Source organism: Hemitrygon akajei, chromosome 29, assembly GCF_048418815.1.
Source record: "Hemitrygon akajei chromosome 29, sHemAka1.3, whole genome shotgun sequence".
NCBI classification, from domain to species: domain Eukaryota; kingdom Metazoa; phylum Chordata; class Chondrichthyes; order Myliobatiformes; family Dasyatidae; genus Hemitrygon; species Hemitrygon akajei.
The window spans coordinates 5,029,438-5,053,178 of record NC_133152.1 but is presented as its reverse complement, the minus strand read 5'-3'; the positions used below and the strand labels follow the sequence as shown (position 1 = coordinate 5,053,178).

The 23,741-nt window shown below is 41.7% G+C and overlaps 1 protein-coding gene across 4 annotated transcripts in view; it reads right to left on the bottom strand.

Annotated features, from left to right (window-relative positions):
- The window catches only part of zbtb40 (zinc finger and BTB domain containing 40), a 133,572-nt gene extending 113,470 nt beyond the window's left edge, over positions 1 to 20,102 (bottom strand). For 2 of the 4 annotated variants that reach the window (XM_073031656.1, XM_073031659.1), the window contains exons 1-4: positions 20,018 to 20,102; positions 15,563 to 16,385; positions 9,314 to 9,447; positions 8,372 to 8,570 (exon numbers count right to left, since the gene is read on the bottom strand). In XM_073031656.1, the coding sequence (XP_072887757.1) occupies positions 8,372 to 8,570; positions 9,314 to 9,447; positions 15,563 to 16,385; positions 20,018 to 20,038 (1,177 nt within the window). In that variant the 5' untranslated portion in view covers positions 20,039 to 20,102. Of the gene's footprint in view, positions 1 to 8,371; positions 8,571 to 9,313; positions 9,448 to 15,562; positions 16,386 to 19,830 lie in introns of all 4 variants that reach the window. The other 2 variants (XM_073031657.1, XM_073031658.1) reach the window with 2 other exon arrangements.
- Between the last annotated feature and the right edge of the window lie 3,639 nt (positions 20,103 to 23,741).

The window sequence follows — 23,741 nt, the reverse complement described above, 5'->3', positions numbered from 1 at the left end:
AAACCTTTTAGAACAGAAGTAAGGAGGAATTTCATTGAGACAAAGCGTAGTGAATCTGTGGAATGCTCTGCCACAGACTGCGGTGAAGGCCAAGTTCATGGGTATACTCAAAGCCGAAGTAGATAGATTCCTGATTGGTCAGAGTATGTGGTGAGAGGGTAGGTGTATGGGGTCGAATGGGATCTAAGATCAACCATGATGAAATGGCGGAGCAGACTTGATGGGTTGAAAGGCTGAATTCTGCTCAACCCCTAACCCCCAAGCCCCTCCCACACAAAAAAACAAAGACAGACAATCACATCAAACCCCCAACTTTTCTGGCACACAAAGATCTAACAGGTCGCTCAAACAAAAAAAAAATGCTTAAACATCAGACCCCAAATTCCCAACCCTTCCCTCGCCCAAAACACCCACTCATCAATCGGTAACAAGAAAAAAAACAGAAAAACTGAAAACCAATATAAACTATAGTCCACACCAATAATGTCTCAGAATTTCAAAAACATCCTCTGTCAGCAATGAGGTGAGCGACAGTTCAAACTCTGTCCTTCTGTATGATTTTCTTTTTACACATTGGTCGTTGTCCGTTCTGTTGGGTGAGGTCCTTAATTGATTCTTTTTTGTTTCTTGTACTTACTGTGATTGCCTGCATGAAAATTAATCTTAGGATGTATACAGTAACATATATGTACTTTGTTAATAAATTTACTTTGAATTTTGAGTTCACCCTCATCATGGCAGTGGAGTCTGCCATCATCAAATACGTCAGAATGGAAGATGAAGTTGAATTAAAATGGGTAGCCACCGAGAAATCCTGACTTCTGCAGCAGACAGAGCGAAAGTGCTCAACAAAGAGTCTCTCAATCTGCATCGGATTTCACTAACATAGAGATAGTCGTACCAGGAGCAAAGGATACAATAGATGATCCAGGCAGACATACAGGTAAAGTGTCACCTCAGATTCAGAATCAGATTGATTAACAATGACATATGTCTTGAAATTTGTGCAATACATAAAACAATTACTAAGTTACAACTAGATATAAATAAAAAATACTGCAAAAAGACAGAAAAAGTGAGGAGTGTAAAAAGAGAAAAAATGAGGTAGTGTTCATGGTCCATTCAGAAATCTGATGGTGAAAAGAAGCTGTTCCTAAAATGCCAAGTGTATATCTGCAGGCTCCTGTACCTCCTTCCCTGATGGTAGCAATGAGAAGAGGCACATCCTGAATTATGAGGGCCCTTAATGATGGATGCCACCTTCTTGAGGAATTGCATTCTGAAAATATCCTTGATGAATGGGAGGTTAGTGCTCATGATGAAGCTGGCTGATTTTACAAGCCTTTGCAGTTCCTCACCTCCATACCAGATGGTGATACAACAAGTCATAATCTTCTACATGGTACATCTGTAGAAATTTGCTATAGTCTTAGGTGACATACCAAATCTCAAACTCCTAGTGAAATATTATTGCTGGGGTGCCTTCTGCATAAATGCACCAATATATTGGGCCCAGAATAGATCTTCAGAGATGCCAACTTTCAAACACTAGAAGCCGCTCCCCCTTTCCACTGTTGATACCTTGATGAGGACTGGTATGTTTCCTGACCTCCCATTCTTGAAGATCACAATCAATTCCTTCATCTTAATGACACCGAGTGCAAGATTGCTGTTGCAACACCACTCAACTATCTGATCTACATCACTCCTGTACGTGTCCTTCTCGCCACCTGAGATTCTGCCAGCAACAGCTGTGTCATTGAGACAGTGGGATTGCATCTGCTGTCGACCTAATGTGGTATTAGACAAATTGCAGCAGGTCTAGGTCCTTATTTAGGCAGGAGTAAATGCTAGGCATGGCCAACCCCTCAAAGCTCTTAATCGCAGCAGATGTGAGTGCTACTGGGCAGCTCATCTTATTTCACTAGGGCTCTGGTATAATTGATGCCCTTTTAAAGCAAGTGGAGACCTCCAACTACAGCAGTGAGAGATTGAAGATGCCCTTGAACACTGTCCATTACACATAGGAGCAGAATCAGGCCATTCAGCCCATCAAAACTGCTCTGCCATTCTATTAAGATTGATCCCAGATCCCACTCAAGGGAATACATGTGCCTTCTCGCTATATCCTTTGATGCCCTGTCCGATCAGAAAGCTATCAGCTTCCGCCTTAAATAAACCCACAGACTTGGCCTCCACCCCAGTCCATGACAGAGTATTCCACAGATTCATCACTCACTGGCTAAAAATAAATTCCTCCTTACCTCTGCTTTAAAAGCTAGCCTCTCCCTCTCAATTTTGTGTCAGTGCCCTCTAGTTCTGGATACCCCCACCATAGGAAACATCCTCTCCACATCCACCCTATTCAGCTCTTTCAACATTCCCCTTGAAATAAATGCCAACATTACATTTGTCTTCTTTACCATAGATTCAACCTGTAAGTTAACCATCAGGCAGTCTTGCACAATGACTCCTAAGTCCCTCTGAACCTCTGATGCCCATCTCCACATTTAGATAATAGTCCGCACTATTGTTCATTTTACCAAAATGCATTATCATACATTTCCCAACACTGTATTCCATTTGCCACTTTTTTGCCCATTCTTCCAATCTGTGTAAGTCCTGTGCAATCACATTGCTTCCTCAGCGTAACTCCGCCTGTCTTCATGTCCTCTACAAACTTTGCCACAAAGCCATCAATTCCATTATTTAAATGGCTGACAAACAATGTGTAAAGTAGCAATCTCAACACTGACCCCTGAGGAACACCAGCAGTAAAGGCCAGAAAAGGCCCCCTTTATCCCCATTTAATTCCTCCTGTCAAGCATACCTCTATCCTTGCCTGTATTTTCCCCGTAACACCATAGAATTTTATCTTGTTAGGCAGCCTCATGTGTGACACCTTATCAAACAGCTTCTGAAAATGTAAGTAAATGACATCCACTGCCTCTACTTCGTCCACCCTGCTTGTTACTTCCTCGAAGAATTCCAACAGATTTGTTAGGAAAAATTTCCCTTGACAGAAACCACACTGACTTAAGACTTACTTTATCATTAGTCTCCAAGTACCCCAAAACCTCATCCTTCATTACAGACTCCAACACTTTTCCGACCACTGGAGTTAGGCTAACTGGCCTACAATTTCCTTTATAACCATATAACAATTACAGCACAGAAACAGGCCATCTCGGCCCTTCTAGTCCGTGCCGAACGCTTACTCTCACCTAATCCCACCTAACTGCACTCAACCCATAACCCTCCATCCCTTTGCTGTCCATATACCTATCCAATTTTACTTTAAATGACAATATCAAACCTGCCTCTACCACTTCTACTGGAAGCTCGTTCCACACAGCTACCACTCTGAGGAAAGAAGTTCCCCCTCATGTTACCCCTAAACTTTTGCCCCCTAACTCTCAACTCATGTCCTCTTCTTTGAATCTCCCCTACGCTCAATGGAAAAAGCCTATCCATGTCAACTCGATCTATCCCCCTCATAATTTTAAATATCTCTATCAAGTCCCCCCTCAACCTTCTACACTCCAAAGAATAAAGACCTAACTTGTTTAACCTTTCCCTGTAACTTAGGTGCTGAAATCCAGGTAACATTCTACTAAATCTCCTCTTTACTCTCACTAATTTGTTGACATCTTTCCTATAATTCGGAGACCAGAACTGTACACAATACTCCAAATTTGACTGCACCAACGCTTTGTACAACTTTAACATTACATCCCAACTCCTATACTCAATGCTCTGATTTATAAAGGCTAGCATACTAAAAGGTTTTTCACCACCCTATCCACATGAGATTCCACCTTCAGGGAACTATGTACCATTATTCCAAGATCACTTTGTTCTACTGCATTCCTCAAAGCCCTACCATTTACCATGTATGTCCTACTTTGATTATTCCTACCAAAATGTAGCACCTCACCCTTATCAGCATTAAACTCCATCTGCCATCTTTCAGCCCACTCTTCTAACTGGCCTAAATCTCTCTGAAAGCTTTGAAAACCTTCTTCATTATCCACAACGCCACCTATCTTAGTATCATCTGCATACTTACTAAGCCAATTTACCACCCCATCATCCAGATCATTAATGTACATGACAAACAACATTGGACCCAGTACCGATCCCTGAGGAACACCACTAGTCACCGGCCTCCAACATGACAAACAGTTATCCGCCACTACTCTCTGGCATCTCCTATCCAGTCACTGTTGAATCCATTTCACTACTTCAATATTAATACCCAACGATTGAACCTTCCTAACTAACTTTCCATGTGGAACCTCGTCAAAGGGCTTACTGAAGTCCATATAGATAACATCCACTGCCTTACCCTCGTCAACTTTCCTAGTAATCTCTTCAAAAAAATTCAGTAAGATTTGTCAAACATGACCTTCCACACACAAATCCATGTTGACTGTTCCTAATCAGACCCTGTCTATCCAGATAATTATATATACCATCTCTAAGTATACTTTCTATTAATTTATCCACCACTGACGTCAAAATTACAGGCCAATAATTGCTAGGTTTACTCTTTGAACCCTTTTTAAACAATGGAACCACAGGAGCAATACGTCAATCCTCCAGCACCAACCCCGTTTCTAATGACATTTGAAATATTTCTGTCAGAGCCCCTGCTTATTTCTACACTAACTTCCCTCAAGGTCCTAGGGAATATCCTGTCAGGACCCAGAGACTTATCCACTTTTATATTCTTTAAAAACGTCAGTACTTCCTCTTCTTTAAATCATAGTTTCCATAACTACCCTACTTGTTTCCCTTACCTTTTACCTTACAATTCAATATCCTTCTCCTTAGATAATACAGATGAAAAGAACTTGTTCAAAATCTCCCCCATCTCTTTTGGCTCCACACATAGCTGTCCACTCTGATTCTCTAAGGGACCAATTTTATCCCTCACTATCCTTTTGCTATTAATATAACTGTAGAAACCCTTTGGATTTATTTTCATCTTACTTGCCAAAGCAACCTCATATCTTTTAGCTTTTCTAATTTCTTTCTTAAGATTCTTTTTACATTCTATATGTTCCTCGAGCACCTCATTTACTCCATGCTGCCTATATTTATTGTAGATATATCTCTTTTTCCGAACCAAGTTTCCAATATCCCTTGAAAACCATGGCTCTCTCAAACTTCTAACCTTTCCTTTCAACCTAAAAGGAACATCAAGATTCTGTACCTTCAAAATTTCACCTTTAAATTATCTCCATTTCTCTATTACATCCTTCCCAGAAAACAAATTGTCCCAATCCACTCCTTCTAAATCCTTTTGCATCTCCTCAAAGTTAGCCTTTCTCCAATCAAAAATCTCAACCCTGGGTCCAGTCCTATCCTTCTCCATAATTATTCTGAAACTAATGGTATTGTGATCACTGGACCCGAAGTGCTCCCCAACACAGCCCCTTCTCTAGTTGGTACCTCTATGTATTGCTGCAAAAAACTATCCTGACACATTTTACAAACTCCAAAACATCCAGCCCTTTTACAGAGCAAACACCAGGAAATCTGCAGATGCTGGAAATTCAAACAACAACACACACAAAATGCTGGTGGAACACAACAGGCCAGGCAGCATCTATAGGGAGAAGCACTGTCGACGTTTCGGGCCGAGACCCTTCTGACCGTCCTGACAAAGGGTCCCTACATCTTCAGTCTGAGTGCTCCCCTTCTCTATCACCTGCCTATCCTCCCTCACACACTGTCTACTAGCTTTCTCTATTTGTGAACTAACCTCCTCTCCCCTAGTTTCTTCAAATTGATTCCCACCCCCCAACCATTCTAGTTTAAAGTCTCCACAGTAACCTTTGCAAATCTCCCCGCCAGGATATTGGTCCCCCTAGGATTAAAGTGTTACCCGTCCTTTTTGTACAGGTCACACCTACCCACAAGAGGTCCCAATGATCCAGAAACTTGAATCCCTGCCCCCTGCAATCCCTCAGTAACGCATTTATCCTCCACCTCATTCCATTCCTACTCTCACTGTCACATGACACAGGCAGTAATCCCTTTGCGGTCCTTCTTCTCAACTTCCTTTGTAACTCCCTATATTCTCCTTTCAGGACCTCTTCCCTTTTCCTACCTATCTTTCTTTTGCCTTCCTCCCTTATTATAGTAGTGATATTTGCAATCCTCCAGTCTACCAGCACCACGCCAGAATCAAGTGAGTCTTGAAAGATCATGACCAATGCATCTGTTATCTCTTCAGCAATTTCTGTCAGGACTCTGAGATGTAGTCCATCTGGTCCAGCTGACTTAAGGCTTTCAGTAATGGCACTCACTCCTGCTCCCTGACACTCACAGACCTCTGGCGCACTGCTAGTGTCTTCCACAGTGAAGACTGATGCAAAGTACCCATTAAGTTCATCTGCCATTCCTTCGTGTCCTATTACTATCTCACCAGCATCATTTTTTTTAATCAACTCTCACCTGCCTTTTATTCTATATAACAGAAAAAACTTTTATTATCCTACTTTATATAATTGGCTAGTCTGCTCTCATATTTAATCTTTTTCCTTCTTATAGATTTTTCAGTTGCCTTTTGTTGAATTTTAAAAGCTTTCGAAACATCCGTCTTCCCACTTACTTTTGCTATCTTATATGCCCTTTCCTTGGCTTTTATGCAGTCCTCAACTTCCCTGGCCACTCCAGTCAGTTGTTTGCACAGGTTTCAGTGCCCCAAGTACACCACTGGGCCCTGACACATTACAAGGATTCACACCATTAAAAAGTCATTCTGAAATCAGCCTCTGAGACAGATATCCCATAGCAATCATTTTAATCCCTTTCAAAGCATGCATAAAAGTTGTTTTGCTCATCAGGGAGTGAAGTGTCACAGCCATTTATGTTGTTAGGTTTTGTCTTGTACGAAGTAAATGCCTGAAAACCATGTCATAGCTGACATGCATCTGATTCCGTCTGACTTCTTTCGAAGGGAGCGCAGGAACTGGAACCCCATATAGTGGGAAGAGAGAGTAGCAAACATTACCTGCTTAGCCAATTGGCCCGATAAAAATTACTGCAGGTTGAATATTCTTTATTTCACAAACCAAGAACTTACTTTAAAAAAAAGATGTTGAATTCACTCTTTTTCTGAACCGAATCTTAACAATGATTGGTCATCACTAGATTATACTGGAATCAACATTCCTCTAGATTTCAAAGTAACTTTAATGCTGATGAGGGAATACAAAGAGGCAGTAAGAAAATACAGGAACATTCTTCTGAGAATGCAGTGAACAAGCAAGGACATAGTAGATGGAATATAACCAACAAAGATCCAAAGTTATCTGGCTGGTCAAAAAAAAAGTCAGAATATCTTTTAAATGGCTATAGAGTGAAGTATTTTGTTGTTGAAAGTTTTTGGGTATCCTTGTACATAGAGGTCCAAGCCCTCTGCACAGATAAATCTGAGCATGTGCAGAATCACAGAACTTTAAACATGACAGTATTCTTAAAGGGGAAACTATAACAACATAGAGTTGTAATAGATCATCGGGTACTACTCACACAGCAGAGATCTTCACCCAAGGTCTGGCCAACATTTATTCCTCTGAAAGCTAATTCAGAACCATTTTTCACTATCGCGTCTATAAGTGCTGAGCAGAAATTGGCTGCTACATTTCCAAATCATATCATTCAACAATGACAAAGTAAAACTAATTTCAGAAATGTTTCAGGTGAAATGTGTGAATCAATGGTCAAATCGTTAGTTGAGTACAAAAACAGAGAGCTCAAACTACACTTTAGAGATCTGAGTGTACACACTATGTTGACACCCTTATGCTGTATTAAGAATTTGCTTTGCTCTCACTCAGGTATCATTTTCAATTAAAAACAATTTTGTCTCCATGCTCAGGATGCAAAAAATTTCAAAGGTGCTATTGAGAAAAGAAGCAGGATCTTTCTTCTTGTGTTCCTCCCATAACGTACCCTCAATCAATAGACAGATCTGATACCTTACACTATTATTCATTTGGGGACTGGGATTTGCTTTGAGTATGTTTTAACATACAGTTCACTTCATACACTTCAGAAATACTTAATTATCACTATACTCCTTTGGACCATTCTGAACACATGAAAAACACTTCATCATTACACGGAGATCTTTTTAGGTTGATTGCTTTGATTTAAAAAAATACACACTACAGTTCAAAGCTGTAGTGCTAACAAACCCTTACTTACAAAGCATGCACTCAAGTGTCATAGCCTCACTGAAACATCCTCTTAGAAAGTTACAAACACTAGATTCAAATTACAGATCAAACTATTAATTAGAAAAACAATGTACAGAACCTGCACCATACTAACCAATTACTGATGAAGAACTTACCAGTTAGTATTAAATGTTCTATGGGCAGATTTTGGTTTAAGTTCTGAAGCACAGTTTTTAGTCTGGGGTAAGCTTCTTTACTTTGATCAAGCACAAATAGCAGAGTTTCTAGTTGCAAAGTCTTCTCTTCTGTAACTTTATCCAGTAATCTGCTGAAAACTTCACTACTTTCTGCTTCTTTACAGCAGTCTAAAAATACCTGAAGTAGAACATAAGTGTACACCAATTATATTTATCTTATCCAAGTGATTCTATGGGCCAGATCATGCTCACCCTATTACATCTAACCCCATCTAATCCTGGGAGCACAACTTGCTGTTCATCCATATTTTCACCTGCATGGATCCGATGCAGAAGGAATATCGTGCTGCACCACCACACTAAGACCTCCCTCCCCAACCCCGTACATAGCCTAGATAGTAACAGTATGTAAAGTAACACAAGGATGCCCCACCCCAAAATATCCCTGACAATCAGAAAGGCGGTGGGGTTGTGGGGGGACTGGGCTGGATCAAATGTACTCATTGTCAGAGACATTTCAATTTTAAATTTTAAGTACATAGTTTTTGAATATTAAAATTTCATAACCAAAATGCATAAAAAAATTATTCAACACCTTAACCTAAATCAAAAAAATCTAAATCACTTTCCCTTTTGCCTTTTAAATCTTTGCCCTATAACGTCCATTGAAAACAATCCAACCTTGGAAACTGTGCTGGTGACAGAAGTATTTACACCACAGGGCGCTCTTGATCCCTAAGCCTCGTATGCAAGAGAGGTGGGAGAGGATCAAATACATTTCGTCTGAATAAGATAATTAAAGTTAGGGAAGGCTACATCATATTTGTCTGCTGTGTGGGGGTGGTTGACAGGTATGCACGAAAGTGAGGGCAAATGCAGCAGGGCAGCAATTACAAATGAAAAGCCAAAGTATGTCAATACCTTTTTCTCTGGTAATGGGATGTCATCACATTTGGTTACAGAATCCACTAAAGCTCGCAGGTCCTGGACTGCTTCTGCAAGATCATGTTTATGCTGTAATAGGAATTCCTGTTCTGTGAGATTCCTAAATTCTTCTGTTCAGAGACACAAATCCATCATTACTTTTCTAGAGAATGAACATTTTATAAGATCACATTAAGTTTGACAGACTCAGCTAATATTCTCTAAACCTGTTAACTTTTAAGTTAAATATAAGTCCTTCGCAGATTCTGTAACTGAGAACTATTCATAATCCTAATAGTTCACAAATCAGAAATGCAGTTTCCCAAAAATATACTTAAGAACACAGGCCAAGCAAAGGCAACATGTCGTTAAACCATATACTGCTGTGTACCAAGTTTTCCCACAGCAGAAGATGCCTACAGATCTGCAGCTGGAAAACCCAACCAGCTAGTTCCCTAAACATGTGTTCATATTATAGAAGGTATGTACATAAATTAGGTGTTCAGAACCTAAGGAAAACGAACATGGCATGTTTTTAGTCCTTCTCACCATACATTAATCATCCCAGCTAGAGGTAGTCAGAGAGGTGAGGCGCCACTTGCAACATATAAACGTGGTTGCATTACCGATAATAATCTAATTTTTTCCTTCGGCAGTTTGAACAGGGCACAACTGCGCAAGCACGTGAAAGTCCACCCATGAGGCAGCGTGAGGAGAATTTAAAAAGCGAGCAGATTAATGGAGCGGGCGATGTAGTTATGGGCGACGGAGTAGAGGGAGACAGAGTAGGAAGGCTTTGGCTCAAGAGGCTTCGGCAAACAGAGGCTGAGGACGAGCTTGCTCCTAGTGAAGTAAGGCTGGGTAAGCTCCTTTAATAACTCTAATTAGTTTAGGAGTAGGTAATGGAGGCAGCAGTTAGGGCAGTTGAGTGCTCCGTTTGCAGTATGTGGGAAGTCAGCGCGAGCACAATTGTTTCTGATGACTACACCTGTAAAAGGTGCATCCAGCTGCAGCTCCTGACAAACCGTGTTAGGGAACTGGAGCTGGAGCTGGATGAACTCTGGAAAATTCCTGAGGCAGAGGCAGAGGCAGAAATAAACAGGGGTTACAGGGAGATAGTCGCCCCTAAGAGTCAGGAAGCAGGTAGCTGGGTGACTGTCAGGAGAGAGAAGGGGAATAGACAGAATGAACAGAGCACCCCTGTGGCCGTTCCCATCAATAATAAGTATAGCGTTTTGGATACCATTGGTGGGGACAACCTACCAGGGACAAGTTGCAGTGGTTCCATCTCTGGCACCGAGACTGGATCCTCAGCTCAGAAGGGAAGGAGGGAAAAGAGGAGAGCAGTAGTGATCGGGGATTTGATAGTTAGGGGGACAGATAGGAGGTTCTGTGGAAGAGATCGAGAATCCCGGATGGTCTGTTGCCTCCCTGGTGCCAGGGTCTGTGATATCTCGGATCAAGTTCTCAGTATTCTCAAGCAGGAAAGTGAGCAGCCAGATGTCATGGTCCATGTAGGGACCAGTGATGTGCGTAGGAAGAGTGAGGAGGTCCTGAAAGGCGAGTTTAGGGTGTTAGGTGCCAAGTCAAAGGACAGGACCTCCAGGATAGCAATCTCAGGATTGCTACCAGTACCACGTGTAGGTGGTTTTAGAAATAGTAAGATAGCACAGATCAACATGTGGCTGAAGACATGTTGCAGGAGGGAGGGCTTCAGATTTATAGATAATTAGGCAGTTTTCCAGGGAAGGTGGGACCTGTTCCGGCGGGATGGTTTACATCTGAACTGGAGGGGGACAAATATTTTTGCAGGTAGGTTTGCTAGAGAGGCTCCAGTGCATTTAAACTAGATACAAGGCAGGAGGGGAACCAGAGCGTAGGAACAGATGTATGGGAGAAGGAAGAAAAACAGTAAAGTTGTTTGCACCGTTAGTGATAAACAGACAGGAAGAGGTGGAGAATTTCTTAAATGCATTTATTTTAATGCTAGGAGCATTGTAAGAAAGGTGGATGAGCTTAGAGCATGGATTGATACCTGGAAATATGATGTTGTAGCTATTAGTGAAACATGGTTGTAAGAGGGGTGTGATTGGCAACTAAATATTCCTGGGTTTCGTTGTTTCAGGTGTGATAGAATCGGAGGGACAAGAGGGGGAGGTGTTGCGTTGCTTGTCAGAGAAAATATTACAGCGGTGCTTTGGCAGGATAGATTAGAGGGTTCGTCTAGGGAGACTATTTGGATGGAATTGAGGAATGGGAAAGGTGTAGTAACACTTATAGGGATGTATTATAGACCACCTAATGGGGAGCTAGAATTGGAGGAGCAAATTTGTAAGGAGATAGCAGATATTTGTAGTAAGCACAAGGTTGTGATTGTGGGAGATTTTAATTTTCCATACATAGACTGGGAAGCCCATTCTGTAAAAGGGCTGGATGGTTTGGAGTTCGTAAAATGTGTGCAGGATAGTTTTTTGCAGCAATACATAGAGAAGGGGCAGTTTCGGATCTCCTGCTTGGGAATGAGATAGGTCAGATGACGGAGGTATGTGTTGGGGAGCACTTCGGGTCCAATGATCACAATTCCATTAGTTTCAATATAATTATGGAGAAGGATAGAACTGGACCCAGGGTTGAGATTTTTGATTGGAGAAAGGATAACCTTGAGGAGATGCGGAAGGATTTAGAAGGAGTAGATTGGGACAATTTGTTTTATGGAAAGGATGTAATAAAAGAAATGGAGGTCATTTAAAGGTGAAATTTTGAGGGTACAGAATCTTCATGTTCCTGTTAGGCTGAAAGGAAAGGTTAGAAGTTTGAGAGTTGAAAATTTTTTAGCTCTGAATCCTTGCCAGAAGGGTTTAGTAGCCACCATTTATAATATGAACGTGAAAATACAGCCAGAAGTATCAGAAAAAAATTAAGGAATGGGAAAAAGAACTTCATTGTCTTATACCCACTGAACAGTGGGAGAAAATTTTACAATTAGTCAATTCCTCTTCTATTTGTGCTAAACATGCCCTAATACAATTTAAGGTTGTACATAGGGCTCACATGTCCAAGGATAAACTTGCTCGATTTTACTCTCATGTTAACCCAACCTGTGACAGATGTCATTCTGAAGTAGCTTCATTGACCCACATGTTTTGGTCTTGCCCTTGTTTACAAAATTATTGGAAAGATATTTTTGGTATTATTTCAACAGTTCTGAAGATCAAATTGCAACCGCATCCTATTACTGCAATTTTCGGTTTACCAATGGTGGATAATATTTGTTTATCCCCCTCAGCTCGACAGATGATTGCATTTGTTACATTAATGGCTAGGACTGGGAAGAAATTATCCTATTGAACTGGAACGAAATTAATCCTCCAACTATATTTCAGTGGTTTTCTCAAACTATCTCCTGTTTGAGCTTAGAAAAAATTAGAAGTGTTGTCTTTGATTCTTCAGTTAAATTTGAAGAAACTTGGAGACCATTTATCCAACATTATCATATCAGTTAAACTGACTTTTCCTAAACCCTGCTTCTATTATCCTTAATTATTTGGATGGAGGTGCTGTGACGCTACTGTGTATATTTGACATAACGCAATGGCCCATGTTGGTTAGGTTTTTTTTTCTTTTTTGGGTTTTTTTTTCTTCTTATTTACTCCCTTTTTTCGTAATTACTATGAGTTTGGGAGGTTATTATATATGGATTATTATCTATCTGAATGTATACCTAACCTATTATGTACTTTCAAATTCTCTGTATTCATGTTTCATTTATGTTTGTTTAAAATTAATAAAAAGATTTTAAAAGAAAAAAGAAAAGTTTGACAGCGCCATGGTTTTCAAGGGATATTGGAAACTTGGTTCGGAAAAAGAGAGGAAAATATAGGTAGCGTGCAGTAAATGAGGTGTGAGGAATATAAAGAATGTAAAAAGAATCTTAAGATAGAAATCAGAAAAGCTAAAAGATACGAGGTTGCTTTGGCAAGTAAGGTGAAAATAAATCCAAAGGGTTTCTACAGTAATATTAATAGCAAAAGGATAGTAAGGGATAAAATTGGTCCCTTAGAGAATCAGAGTGAACAGCTATGTGTGGAGCCAAAAGAGATGGGGGAGATTTTGAACTATTTCTTTTCTTCGGTATTCACTAAGGAGAAGGATATTGAATTGAGTAAGGTAAGAGAAACAAGTAGTAAGTTATGGAAACTATGATGATTCAAGAAGAGGAAGTACTGGTGCTTTTAAGGAATATAAAAGTGGATAAGTCTCTGGGTCCTGACAGGATATTCCCTAGGACCTTGAGGGAAGTTAGTGTAGAAATAGCAGGGGCTCTGACAGAAATAATTCAAATGCCATTAGAAACGGGGGGGGGGGGGTGGAGGGCTGGCATATTGCTCATGTTGTTCCATTGTTTAAAAAGGGTTCTAAGAGTAAACCCAGCAATTATCGGCCTGTAAGTTTGACGTCAGTGGTGGGTAAGTTAATGGAAAGTATACTTATTGATGGTATATATAATTATCTGGATAGACAGGGTCTGATTAGGAACAGTCAACATGGATTTACGCGTGGAAGGTCATGTTTGACAAATCTTATTGAATTTTTTTGAAGAGGTTACTAGGAAAGTTGACGAGGGTAAAGCAGTGGATGTTGTCTATATGGACTTCAGTAAGGCCTTTGACAAGGTTCCACATGGAAAGTTAGTTAGGAAGGTTCAATCGTTAGGTATTAATATTGAAGTAGTAAAACGGATTCAACAGTAGCTGGATGGGTGTTGCCAGAGAGTAGTGGTGGATAACTGTCAGTTTGGAGGCCAGTGACTAGTGGTGTGCCTCAGGGATCAGTACTGGGTCCAATGTTGTTTGTCATATACATTTATGATCTGGATGATGGGGCTGTAAATTGGCTTAGTAAGTATGCAGATGATACTAAGATAGGTGGCGTTGTGAATAATGAAGTAGGTTTTCAAAGCTTTCAGAGAGATTTAGGCCAGTTAGAAGAGTGGGCTGAATGATGGCAGATGGAGTTTAACGCTGATGTGTGAGGTGCTACATTTTGGTAGGAATAATCCAAATAGGACATACAGGGTAAATGGTAGGGCACTGACGAATGCAGTAGAACAGAGTGATCTAGGAATAATGGTGCACAGCTCCCTGAAGGTGGAATCTCATGTGGATAGGGTGGTGAAGAAAGCTTTTGGTATGCCGGCCTTTATAAATCAGAGCATTGAGTATAGGAGTTGGGATGTAATGTTAAAATTGTACAAGGCATCAGTAAGGCCAAATTTGGAGTATTGTGTACAGTTCTGGTCACCGAGTTACAGGAAAGATGTCAACAAAATAGAGAGAGTACAGAGGAGATTTACTAGAACTTTACCTGTGTTTCAGCACCTAAGTTACAGGGAAAAGTCGAACAAGTTAGGTCTTTATTCTTTGGAGCATAGAAGGCTGAGGGGGGACTTGATAGAGATATTTAAAATTATGAGGGGGATAGATAGACTTGACATGGATAGGCTTTTTCCATTGAGAGTAGGGGAGATTCAAACAAGAGGACATGAGTTGAGAGTTAGGGGGCAAAAGTTTAGGGGTAACACGAGGGGGAACTTCTTTCCTCAGAGAGTGGTAGCTATGTGGAACCAGTTTCCAGTAGAAGTGGTAGAGGCAGGTTCGATATTGTCATTTAAAGTAAAATTGGATAGGTATATGGACAGGGAAGGAATGGAGGGTTAAGGGGTGAGTGCAGGTCGGTGGGACTAGGTGAGAGTAGGCGTTCGGCACAGACTAGAAGGGCCGAGATGGCCTGTATCCATGCTGTAATTGTTATATGGTTAAATTCTTACTGCTGTGATGTCTGTGCCAAGGCAAAAGGAGCATGGTTGTAGATGCCTTTAACCATGGGTATGCTGTGTCCAGAATGAGCAGTGAAGCCTAGATAGCAATTACTGAATTATAGCTGTTGGTCTTTGAATCAATTTCAACCATATAGGACTATTGGTCTGAGATATGTGAATGCCAAACCAATCAAGGGTAAAATATTTCCTTCCACAAAGGACATTGGTGATCCGTCATTTCAACAACAATCCAGTTGTTTACTGCAACCAGTTCTTTCTTAAAATTGCAGTTTTATCTAATTATTCTGGAGTACAGATTCAGAAATCTGACTGGTTTTCTGTAACCTAACTAATATACTAGTGCACCAGTAAGTTATGTATAAACTTAGTTCACACAGAAAAATTAACACTGAAAAGCCAAGCTGTACCTGGAATCTCAGGCTTCTCCTTCTTATTGGATCCTTCAGGAACCGTCTCTTCACTGATCATTCCAACACCATCCGAAGAATTACAGATGTCCTGGCTATCATCGGTACTTCCTTCTGGTAAATTTTGTTTGTGTTCTGCATCTTGTTTTGGTTCAACATTATCAGCGAACATAACATTTTCTTCAAAGGGAAGTGTCATCTCTACAAAATCTACCGTGTCAGTGCAACGTAATCTTTTCATAGGAATGCTCTGGTCTGAAATCATTGAGACTTCGGCGTTACCGGAATCAGATACTTCATTTTTCCCTGATTCTTGTGACAGCCAATGCTTGTCTGTGCCAGCTGGTTTCTGTGCGATTATATGCTGCGTCACTTCATTTTCGGCAAGAGGAGAAACCTGCACCTCATTTGCTGCGGTGTGTTTCATGAGGTTTGCCACAATGTTCTTGCAGCTTACAGCAATATCAAACATTTGCAAATTATCCGCAACAGAAACAACTTTTGTGAAGTTATGCTTTCCCGGAGGCACTTTTCCTGTATAGACCATCTCCAAAAGAACAGCAAACTCTTCTGGGCACACTACAGCTTGGTCAATGGAAATTGTGTCTGTGTTATCCAGGAGAGATTTAAATAGCAAACTGGAAGCAGCCAGCACAAGCTTGTGTGCTCTAAACTTGGTGTTTCCAATGAACAGGGTACAATCACAGAATTGCTCCTCTTTTCTCAAGGTGTACAGCTGCTGCATGAGCTGCCTGCTGTAGTTTGGCAATTCCATGGTATCAATCACCTTCAGATCTCTCAAGATAATACTCCCAGATGCTGCCTTGAAAAAGTAAAGAAAAATCTTGAATGAACCTCTGGGCATTTTAGAACACATGGTTCACATTCTTTTAAACTCAGTAGCAAGGTAATATTATACACATGCAAACAGAAAATGCTGGGGATACTTAATACATCAGGCAGTTTATATGGACTGGGAGACAGGTTAATGAAAACGTGAAAACTATTCAGCAGGTCAGAACATAGTGGACAGAGAATCAGTTAGGATAGAGGAACAGTGTGCCTGCTCCGTCATTCCATCAGAGCTAATTATTAACTCTCTCATCCCCATTATCTTGCTTTCTCCCTGTAACCTTTGAGGCCCTGACAAACCAAGAACCTATCAACCTCTGCTTTAAATATGCTCAACGATTTGGCCTCCATAACCGTCTGTACCAACGAATTCTGAATTCACCATCCTCTGGCTAAAGAAATTCCTTCTCATCTCTGTTCCAAATGGACTTTTCCCTATTCTGAGGCTGTGCCCCCTGGCTCTAGTCTCATTCCCTATAGGGAACATTCTCTGCACATCCACTCTATCTAGATTTCATTGACAGGCACATTCTTCTGAACTCCAGCGAGTACAGGCCCACAGCCAACAAATACTCTTCACAATGAACACTTTCATTCCTAGGATCATTCTCATGAACCATTTGCCTTCCTTACCACTGACTGAACCTGCATATTAACCTTCAGGGAGTCCTGCACAAGGAATTCCAAATCCCTTTGCACCTCTGATGTTTGAATTTTCTCTCTATTTAGAAAACCATGTCTGCTTTTATTCCTTCTACCGAAGTGCATGACTGTTACACTTTCCTACCTTGTATACCATCTGCCACTTCTTTGCCCATTCTCTCAATCTGTCCAAAGAGTCCGTCTACTGCAGACTCCCTCCCTCCTCAATATTACCTGCCCCTCCACCTAGCTTTGTATGGTCAGCAAACTTGGCCACAAAGCCATCAATTGTCAGCCATATCACTGACAGAATCGGAGCAAATACCAACGCCTAGCAGCCAGCCAGAATAGACCCCTGTTATTTCCACTCTCTGCCTTCTGCTAATCAGCCAATCTTCTACCAATATATTTCCTGTAATACCATGAGCTCTTATCTTAAGCGGTCTCATCTGTGGCACTTTATCAAAGGCCTTCTGAAAATCCAAGTAAACAACCTCCACTGACCCTCCTTTGTCTATCCTGCCTGTTATTTCCTCAAAGAATTCCAACCGATTTGTCAGGCAAGATTTCCCCTCAAGGAAACCATGATAATTTTCTTACATGCCTCCAAGTACCCCAAAACTCATCCTTCATAATGGACTCCAACATCTTCCCAACCATTGAAGTCAGGCTAACTGGTCAATAATTTCTTTTCATCTGCCTCCCTCCCTTTTTAAGGACAAGAGTGATATTTGCAATTTTCCAGTCCTCCTGTGATCCTTGAAAGATCACTAATGCCTCCACAATCTCTTCAATTACTTCCTTCAAAACCCTGGGGTGTGGTCCATCTGATCCAGTTGACTTATCTACCTTCAGACCTTTCAGCTTCCCAAGCACCTTAGTAATAGCAACTACACTCAACCTAGTTAACCTATCAGGTCAAAGAGCTCTCATGAGAAGGGCAAAAGTGAGAAAACAAGCTTCTCAAATTGTGAAGTGGAGTGGTGGAGAACAAAGAGCATGCCAGATGTCAAGTGGGAATCAAAGTTGTCTCGGTGGCGTAAGTGCTACTGATGCTGTGGGAGTGAAGATGATGAATGCCTGTAGCTGATCTGTTTAGAAGAATTTAAGACAAAGATAAATGAGGATTGTAGTGTTTCAAAAAGAAATATTATTCAACTTTGAGATGCAAAACAAAGGAGCGGCTAAGTTAGGTGCTGCCCTCCGTAATTCATTCAGTGGAAGACAAACTGGACTGTATTTGTCTGCGGCTGCACTAGCGCGTGATTGTTCTTGCAGAAACATGGCTCCTGTACAACATACCATACACCACCAATCTATAGGCTATGACAGTCAGGTACTTGGGCTGCATTTTTGTGTCTGTTTTTCTGTTATTGTAATTGTACAGCCCTGTGCAAAAATCATAGATACATATATATAGCTAGGGTGTCAGACTTTTGCACATCCTGTATTAATTTTAGGTATTGCACTGTACTAATGCCATAAAAAGAAAAACAATTTTCATGACATATGTAAGTGACTGATTCTGATATGGGTCTCTACTGTGGACTGAGAGTGGGAAGGGCATGGTAGGGAAAAGGAGAAGGGAGGGAGTGAGAAGCACTAGGAAGACATTCTGTAATGATCAATAAATTGTTTGGAATGAAATGACCTTGCTTGTTGCCTCAGGACTGGGTGTATCTGCACGTGTGTCACCTCTCACCCTGGCAACTCCTTCTTTGCCAAGTGACCCACACCCCTCCACCCTCACCATCCCCAACATCCTTTGCTCCCTCCAGATTTACAAACCCATTCTCCACTCCACATTGACAAATATAGTACTGTACAAAAGTCTTAGGCACTTTATCTATATATGTGCCTAAGACTTCTGCACAGTATGTCTTGTGTGTGACAGTTGGTCAGGGAGGAATGCTGCTTTGTTTTGTTGTATATGGTTGAATGAAAGTTAAACTTGACCTTGAATTTGATCACTGTCACATACAGCGAAAAACTTGTCTTGCATTTTGTCCATACAGATCAATTCATTTCATTACAATCACAGATTTAGATAGTAAAAGGTAAAATAGTAACAGAATGCAGAATCAAGTGTTACAGTACAGAAAAAATGCAGTAAGGTGGAAGGTCATAACGAGGCAAGTTGTGAGGTCAACAGTCCAAAATATAATACCAGGAGACCATTCAATAACTTTATAACAGCGTGCAGATGTTGTCCTTAATCCTGCTGCTTTCTTTCAAGCTTCTGTCTTCTGCCCAAAAAGACAGGGGGGCGGGGAAGAGGATGTCCGGAATGATGGGGTCTTCGACTACGTTGCCTGCCCCATGTCCATGGGGTTGGCTGGTTTCCATAACAGCCTGAGCTGTGTCCACAACGCCCTGCAGTTTCTTGCGGTCACAGGCAGAACAGCTTTCATACTAAGCCGTGATGCATTTGGATATTCTGCATCGTTAAAAATTGCTGAGGCTCAAAGAGGACCTGCCAAATGTTTTTGGACTCCTGAGGCTAGTGTGCGCTTTCTTGGACGTGGCCAAGATTGCCCAGAGCGAGCACAGAATGATTACATACTTAATAGATTAGCGAGCCAAAGGGCAGGAGATTTAAGTGCAAATGCATTTACTTCAGATTTAAAAGGGAAATTCGGCAGTACTTCCTGCTGTATGTACTAAAGGTTGCAAGGATATATCCAGTTAAAAAGGATGGGGAAACAGGCCCAGCTGACTGTAACTGTGTTGGGTCCAGTCTATGGGCTGCCGACCAGCCTCGCGGATTAAATTACCGTGCTCTCGGGTAAGTGGGCTGCTCTACCGGCCGGGATCCAAGCATTACCTCGGGGACATGCAGAAAGACAGGCCTACGGATGCCGCAATCTCTCAGATATGGCTGTCTCTGGTCACTGGCCGCGCCTGAAAGAAACCCTCGCAACAGCCAGTCAGCCCAACACCCTTACCCGGGCCCACACTGACCTCGCCCGCCGGTTCTTCCATCCCACACCCAGACTCCGGAACCACGTGAGCGAGCGGCTCTACGCAGGCTGCTACCCGACCTACCGAGTGCTCTGCCAGTGCGCAGGCTCGTACCCGGCTGTCCGTGCTTTCTGAGCGGTGCGCAGGCTCGTACCCGGCCATCCGTGCTTTCTGAGCGGTGCGCAGGCTCGTACCCAGCCATCCGTGCTTTCTGAGCGGTGCGCAGGCTCGTACCCGGCCGTCCGTGCTTTCTGAGCGGTGCGCAGGCTCTTACCCGGCCGTTCTTGTTTTCTGAGTGGTGCGCATGTCTGAGAACCCGGAAGTACATTCATATTTGCCAACATCCCTCTAATGCGCAATATATTTTGTAATGTCCAAGTGATTTCTGATTTTTGTGAGTATGCGGTTCACTGCACTGTGAAGCCTCTTTCAGCAAGGTAGGAGGAAACTTCTACTGTTATGTGACAGTGTAGCCACATACCACAAGCAGTACTCTTGCAAATCAACTTCTGTGAAAGAGAGTGCCATAATTTCTATGCAGTGAAACTGTAACAATACTCTTCTCCCAATGTTTTGCTTATATATTTCCAATTTTTGGATAAAAGTGGACACTGCACTTTTTGCCTGAATTAAATTGAAATTCTCACCCTGCAGTTTCATGTTTAGAATGTTCCTTTTGTCATACAGATTGGCTAGGTATGCCACATTGCCATGTAGAAGCTCAATCTTGATTCCCAACCTCTTGTTGACTTTGAGAAAAAGTTCAACTGCGGTGTTAAAAAGATCAAAGAAACATTTTAAGTAGCAACCTTTTACCAGTCAACCTACTTCAGTGTAAAGAAGCAATTGTTTAAACTCTTCATTGTTATCTTGGCATAACTGGCAAGACATTCTGCTGTTAATAGATAAGCTTTAATTTTGTTGATAGCAGATAGTAAAAGAGTTGCTGGCTGAGATCTTTTGGAGCGAGATGTTGACAATGGATTGTCAATAGACTTGGAATTTCTGTTTTCATAAATGCTAGTAAACCAGCAGGGTGACCAACATGAGAGTGGAGGTTTCACTGCCTTCATACACAGAGATTACACCATATGTATTTAATCATCATTAAATTAAAATAAAATATAAACACAAACTGGGAATGCATGCAAAGGTACTACAAGGCAAAGATGAAGACTATCACAACAGCCAGAATTACATTGACAAGGTTTCAAATTGGAATCTGAATGTTAGTCAGGATAGAGTACGTGTTTGGCAAGCTGCCTTTATACTATTCCAGTTACCACGATTGACCTATCATGTACGGTCTCATAATCATGAGAAATTCTTCAGAAGCTGGAAATCCAAAACATCACACACAAAATGCTGAAGGAACTCAGCAGGTCGGGAAGCATCTATGGAAATGAATAAACAGTTGACATTTCAAGCCGAGATGCATCATCAGAACTAAAAAGGAAAGGGGAAGATGCCAGAATAAAAAGAAGGGGGGACAGGAAGGAGGGTAGCTAGAAGGTGATAGGTGAAGCCATGTAGGTGGGAAAGATAAAGGGGCTGTAGAGGGAGGAATCTGAGAAGAGATGAGAGTGGACATAGGAGAAATGAAAGGAGGAGGGCACCCAGGGGAGGTGATAGGCAGGTGAGAAGAGGTAAGAGGCCACAGTAGGAAATAGAAGATGAGAGGAGGGGAAGGTAATTTTTTTTACCAGAAGGGGAAATTGATATTCATATCTTCAAGTTGGAGGCTACCGAGAGGGAATTTTTGTTTTCTTTAATTACTTATTAACTTAGTGTGTTCTAACTGCAGATAATGTTCATAACTTTATGTGAAATTCCTGTCAGACCCACACAATACCATAGTATGAAGGAATTGACATAATTAACTTAGTACGCTGATGGAACATGAGACTATGACAAACTGCAGACTCAGAAGATTTGATTACAGAAGAACGCCAAGTACACTGATTAAGCAACACATAGTATGTCCATGAACTGAAGCCAACACTTGGATAAAGAGCAGTGATCAGAGTTGGAGGCAGAGTCAAGATGGCATTAAATGGTGACTCCTTTGCTTGCATCTTCAGAAACAGCTCTATTTCCATCGTTAGTATCTTTATTTTCTCCTTTCAGGGTTCTTTTAAAGACCCTGACCTGGAGTTACGCACAGGCTTCGGTTCTTTGCAGGAATGGGACCTGTTCACGGGGTTTCAGGACCAGCCATTGGTTGGCACGCCAAGGAGGGTTCAGCCTGGGAGGCGGCCTAGTGCTTGGAAGCTTAAGATCTTGGGGCTCTGGAGGTGGGCGGATTGAGGGTCACTTTCATGTCAGGAGGCTGTAAAATCTTACGTTGTGGGCCTGAAGACCCGAGATCTTTGTGATCTTTGGGCACAGAGCTTGTAAAACGCAATGAAACTGACTTTTTAACATTGTAAACCAGCAACTTGTTGTTATATCTCCTGCTCACTTATTAGGGAGAAGGAGAACCTGTGGGTTGCTGAATGCCAGATGAAATGCAATATTCTTTGGGGTAACTACAAGGTCTGTGTCTTTGCTATCACTTAGCTCACACTGGTACTCGGTAGCGGGTGCACTTTTTTTTGCCAGGGAGTGGGGATCGTTGCTCGCCGCCGCTTAAACGCAGGAGGAGGGAGCTAGGGGGGTACTTTGGGGCTCTCACGTTTAACTGTTCTTCATTCTTTGGGGCACTTCTCTGTTTTCATGAATGTTTTGCACAGAAAAAGCATTTCAGGATGTGTATTGTATACATTTCTCTAACATTAAATTGAACCTTTAATTATGCTGCCTGTTTTTTTGAAGCTATCACCAGCACTTGTGCTGTGATGGTCTTCCCTTGCAGCAAGTAAAATAAACGTGCTTCTGATTGATCCACTCTGAGTTTGTTGTTGTTCATTATAAAACGTAGTGAAAAGTTGCTTGACAGAACTTGGAAGGTCCTGCTGAGATTGCACGTTTAAGTGCGTGAGCAGACCAAGGGGGATTCTGGTGACCCAGGGAAACCCCAGCGGAGGGGTGATCACCGAAAAGTAACTTTGCTTTTTGATCTGTGTGGCATTTCCAAGCAAGTAACAAATACTGGGTTCTGCCCCCCTCCCGTTCTATACACTGTGACCTGAGCTAATGTCAATGGAGTGCATTTGCTCCTCCCTCCATGATTCCAATGCTTTCAGCATGATGACCAGAAACATGGGTTTCAATGATTAAATTTGACTGGTAAGAGTGTCAGGGATATCTGTAGCATCAGGGATGCACCACATTTTAACGGTAAGAGTGTCAGAAACACCTGGCATCTTGGACTCCCCCCACCAAATCCATACAATAAAAGTGTAAGGGTCACCTATGATCAGGCATCAGGGACACAACAGTACCAGTAAAAACAGTAAGAGTTGGATTTGCGGAAACTGAGCTCATAAGTTTAAACCCTACAGGAATCTGTCATGAACAAAAGAAAGAGAAAATACGGTAAGTAGGGTGAGGAAGAGAGACTAGAAAGTGCTAATAATGGGAGAAGTGGAGTCCTTCTCTGTCCCGTATAAGGAGACGCCAGCATGCTATAGGTTTAATATACCATGGGGTATGTAATATGGGAAGAATTGCAGATGGGGAACCAAGAGGTGTACATTGGTCTCATGGCAGGAGAACTATGGGCCATGGTAGAAGAATTGCCTGACTCGGAAGCAAGTTGGGGAGAGGCTATTCAGAAATTAAA